Source organism: Octopus bimaculoides, chromosome 7, assembly GCF_001194135.2.
Source record: "Octopus bimaculoides isolate UCB-OBI-ISO-001 chromosome 7, ASM119413v2, whole genome shotgun sequence".
NCBI lineage: Eukaryota > Metazoa > Mollusca > Cephalopoda > Octopoda > Octopodidae > Octopus > Octopus bimaculoides.
The window spans coordinates 58,345,950-58,350,898 of NC_068987.1; the positions used below are offsets into that span (position 1 = coordinate 58,345,950).

Consider the following 4,949-nt stretch of genomic DNA (forward strand, 5'->3'; position numbering starts at 1 on the left):
GATGATGACAACAGGGATATATGATGAAATTAACATTAGGGATACTCACCCGAAGTTCCTGTTCCAAGTGTAGGAAATCCTTTTAATCCTTTAGGAAAAAAAGAGTAAAAAAAAAGTAAGAAAATTTTAATGTAAAACCCAAATTAAATTGAAAGTCATCAAGAATATTCATTAATAACCAAAATATTAATAAGAATTCTAAAACACTTTGTTTTATCAACACTGAGAAGATGAAAGTTAAAGCAATTTTGTCTTATGCTCAAACAACTTTGCCAGTTTTCTCACCTTGTAAACAAGGGCAAGTTTCTGTTTTCAACATTAATCAGCAATCATATTGAAACGTGAATAAAATGATTTGATTGAAGACACCATTAGCATCTACACAAGAACCTTTATTTACTTGCTCAAGCTGAGAGAAACAGTGGTAAACTTTGCTTAAACACCCATGCTAGCATGGAAAGCGGACGTTAAACGACGATGATGATGACATCCTACCAACTTTATAAAAGAAACACTTTAGATATCATACTTTGTAGTACAATTACCTGGTGAATAATGGAGTAATCACAGCTTGAAAGCCTTTGGCCTGCTTGATCAGAGCCAACTTGGAACAACACAACAAATACCAATGGCAAAGCCTTCTCAAACCAACACACCATTAAAACCATAACAAGTATATCTAAGCTGTGTACCATACTCGTTGAAACCCACCTGAGGTATCCGTCTTTATAGTTTTCCACCAAAACTGCAACATTTAAAATTTCCTTTTATTTACATAATATTGTTTAAGCTGCGGTCTGTCCTATGATCAATGGACATTCCAGTCGAAAGCATCCCATCATTTTTTGATCCTATTATATATTCAACTACATTATCCAATGTGCCTTATTTGTAGACACTAGAGTATGACTTGGGGGAGATTTAGCTGTTATTTCTTTTATAAAGTTATCTTACTGAGGTTGCCCACATTTTCCGTACGAGAAGCGGTCTATATAGATTCAGCTCGAATGTCTCATACTGATCTCTCCAATATCTGGGTGTTACACACACTTCGGAGTAATTTTTCAGATTAACACCCGCACGATCTTCACTAGGGTGTTGGGGTTAGGGTTTAGGTTAGGATTTTAGGGTTTGGGTTAGGGAATTCTGTCCCTAACCTTAACCCTAACCCCCCAGTGAAGATCGTGCGGGTGTTAATCTGAAAAATTACCGACTTCGGCTCATTGTCATATTTTATTAATTTCTTCCAAATTTTGACACAAGGGCAGCAATTTTGAGAGAAGGGAGCAAGTCGATTACATCGATCCTAGTTCTCGATCTCGAGATGATGAAAGGCAAAGTCGACTTCGGTAGGAATTGAACTCAGAACGTAAAGAGCCAGAAGAAATGTCGCTAAGCATTTTGTCCGCTGTGCTAACGATTCTGCCAACTCAGCGTCTAAATACAAATTAAAATTTTCTAAAATTGATCTATTAACGTGATTTATCATTATTATTTTTCTGATCTACAATGACAGTTAATACTCGATTGTTCCTCCTATATCACTCACAGAACAACGGCAAAAATTCGGATTGATAATATAAACAAAAGAAAAATAAAGATTTCGAGTGGTGAAGAATGGTACACACGATGACACTTGCTTAATAATGAATACTGGTATGGCACATGGTGCCCAAGTATATTATTATATCTGTGGTTCACATTCAGAACAAGCATTTCGTTCATTTTTCAGAGAACCATTTAGCATCAATATAATCTACAATGGATAATCAAAAATGAATGAATAATAATGTAAAAAAAAAAGAAAAACAAATAAAGCAAGTAAAAATGTAGCCAAAGTGCATCGAATTAACAACAATTATCAAATATGACAAATGATTTTGGTTAAATTAGTAACAAAAATGTATTTTTACCAGAAGGGGTAGTGGAAGAGATGCCAAATGTGAACGAATTTGTGGTAGCTGTTTGTCCTGTAGAAGTTGTTGATGATGAAAAGATACTTGGTGCAGCCGACGGTTGAGCAGCAGTGGACGCTGAAAAAAGACTGGGCACCGAAGATTGTGCAGTTGTTGTTGAAGCAAATATTGATGATGTAGAAAACGGTTGCGCTGCCGGCGTGGTGGAGCCAAATTTGAACGCCATATTTACTATACTTCCTTTCACTTCAATATTAAAGAGTTCTTGACTGCAGCGCCACCGGAAGTACTTTGGCGGATAAGCGAAGTATTTCTAATCATTTCTAAATTTTGCTGGCGATAGGTTCTCAGGTTCATTTTTTTTATAATATATATATATATAAATATATATTTTCTAAATACATATTTTTTAAAAATATACAATAATAAGATGACGAGCCAGTGCAGACAAAATTATCACCCCGATTCAGAGGCAGCAATTAACAAACAGATTAATTTGGAACTCTTTGCTAGTTACGTGTATCAGTCGATGGTTTGTGAAAACACTTCAATTTATATTTGTTATTGATGCATGCTTGTATAATGTGTGTGTTTGATCATTCATGTGATTTACTTCAAAGTTTTGATTTATCATTTCGATTTTTCTTTTCTGCTGTGTATATATAGCCAATGTTGATAAAGTATTAGTGGTATATTAATTTGAATTACTCTCTCCAGACAACAAAATTTGAAATCATTTTACATGCCTAATAGTAATTAACGATTACTTAATGTATTGGTTTGATAATATTTCTTTTAAGGCTGTCTTTCACTTTAAGGACAATCTTCGCTTATTGTCCTCTCTCACGATGTGTGGCTCCATTTTCAGTCCTGCAACTTAAATGTCCCCAAAACCTAAGATTACTCCTTTTAATAATACGATTACTTTTTTGGTTATTGCATCCATACTCAGTATATTTTGTAGAATTTTGTTTGATTTTTGGAATAGCTATCACGGTCTCAGGTACGGAATTCGAAGCAAAACTTTTTTAAAAAATGAAATTTTTCTAAAAAAAATTTTCATACGCAGGTCGAAAGAATACCGGCTGTGTGGTAAGACCGAAGTTTGTTTCCCAACCACACGGTTCCGAGTTCAGTTCCACTGCGTGGCACCTTGCTCTAGTGTCTTTTACTGTAGCCTCGTCCCGACCAAAGCCTGTGAGTGGATTTGGTAGACGGAAACTGAAAGAAGGCTGTCGTATATATAAATATGTATACGTTTGTGTGTCTGCTGTGTTTACGTCCCTGTAACTTAGCGGTTCGCCAAGGAGACCGGTAGAATATGTACTAGACTTTCAAAGAATAAGCCCTGAAGTCGATTTGTTCGACTAAAAGCGGCGTTCCAGCATGGTCGTAATCAAATGACTGAAACAAAAGAATATGTTTTATAAAACAGGAATACTAAAAAAAAAAACAATAAGTAAAAAGGGAGGAAAAAATCACTTCATTTCCCTTGAAGTAGTAGTGATTGCGATTCCAAAACTTCTAGAATTTATTCCTATGAAGCGATATACCTTTGTCTTTTGTTACATGAAAGAATACACAAGAGATAAAGAGTAGCCTTGAACAAATATATTTGTCCTTCGCCATTACGAATAAAACCTAGTTGTAGCAAGTTTCTACATATATACTCAGATCACTTACGCAGCTAACATTTTCAGGGAGTAAAATGAAAACAAAACACGAACATCACATTTCATTGCTCACTATTATAGGGCATTTGTATCTGTTCAAAAAGAATTCGGAGGTCCGAACTCCGCCAAGAATTCAATATTAGTGTATATATAATATATGATATAAGCGCTAGTTCTTAATTCCTCGATGCATATCACAGATGCTCTGAGATGCATCATCGGTGTTTCTGGGGGTTTTAAAGAGTTTTTGAGTTTTCAAACATCAGCTTCCCTCGCCCAGTTGATCATGCCGATGTTGTTTCAAGTTATGTTCCAGGTGCATCCTAGGAACAGCAAAGCACTGGACCATCGTATCAATATTGATTATTCAGATTTATGTTAGCACATGCATGAGTCAGTAAGTGAGCTTTTGTTTGCTCGCGCCTACCTACTAAAAATAGCAGCCAAATCTTCCTCATATCACATTCCCTCGTCTAAAAACAGAAAGGACATTGGACAATATAGTCCCAAATGTACGAGATAGCCTTTACCAGTGCTTCTGATTTTTGATAGCGTGAGCAAAGATTTTAGGCAGTATTTTTCTTAAAACAAAAGTATGTTCATATCGAATGCTTATGCATATATAAATTTGATGTGGCAGCATTTTCAGTTTGAAAATCATAATTTATGAGCATCAACAGCGAACTTCTATCTTCCTTTAAATAATGAACATAGTAGAGGTAAAGACCCCCTTCGGTCATGAATGACCATGGGATTGCACCTAGATAGTTATCCTCCGTGGCACAAATCTGGGCAAGGTTATTCATGGAAGAACAGCAGTCGCTCATGCATACCAACCTCCCCTCTCCACGCCACTGAGGTTATCCAAGTAAAAAGGTAAAAGCCAATACAACTTGGTACCAGTGACGTCGCAACTCATTTCTACAACTGAGTAAACTGGAGCAACGTGAAATAAAGTGTCTCACTCAAGAACACAACACACAGCCTGGTCTGGGAATCGAACTCACTACCTTATGATTGTGAGCCATGCACCTTCACATAATGAACATAAAATACTAACATTATTGTTCACGAGCATTACTATTCAGAAAGAAAATGTAAAACCTAATCGTGAAGCTGAAATGACGAAATATAGTGTCGCTACACTGCTACAATTTTTTTTTTTATCTTCTTTTTCGGAAAAATTAAATTAAATCTAATCGCTTATTTCTGTTTATATAAAAATCTTACTTGCATTACATAACTGTGTATAAGCAAAAACTAAATACTTTCCAACGTTTCACGTTCCCATTTTTCATTTTACTTTGGCATTAGTGATTTCGACTGTTATCCTAGGCTATACATATTAAATTATTCTAGC

The 4,949-nt window shown here is 35.6% G+C and overlaps 2 protein-coding genes across 2 annotated transcripts in view; one reads left to right on the forward strand and one right to left on the reverse strand.

The window, feature by feature from the left end:
- Nucleotides 1-2,176, reverse strand: part of LOC106875908 (nuclear pore complex protein Nup54) — a 27,026-nt gene extending 24,850 nt beyond the window's left edge. Inside the window, exons 1-2 of the mRNA XM_014924224.2 lie at nucleotides 1,914-2,176; nucleotides 50-88 (exon numbers count right to left, since the gene is read on the reverse strand). Of these exons, the coding sequence (XP_014779710.2) occupies nucleotides 50-88; nucleotides 1,914-2,142 (268 nt within the window). The 5' untranslated portion in view covers nucleotides 2,143-2,176. The remainder of the gene's footprint in view (nucleotides 1-49; nucleotides 89-1,913) is intronic.
- Nucleotides 2,177-2,315: 139 nt separating this feature from the next.
- Nucleotides 2,316-4,949, forward strand: part of LOC106875910 (soma ferritin) — an 18,491-nt gene continuing 15,857 nt past the window's right edge. The window contains exon 1 of the mRNA XM_014924226.2: nucleotides 2,316-2,448. Within this exon, the coding sequence (XP_014779712.1) occupies nucleotides 2,347-2,448 (102 nt within the window). The 5' untranslated portion in view covers nucleotides 2,316-2,346. The remainder of the gene's footprint in view (nucleotides 2,449-4,949) is intronic.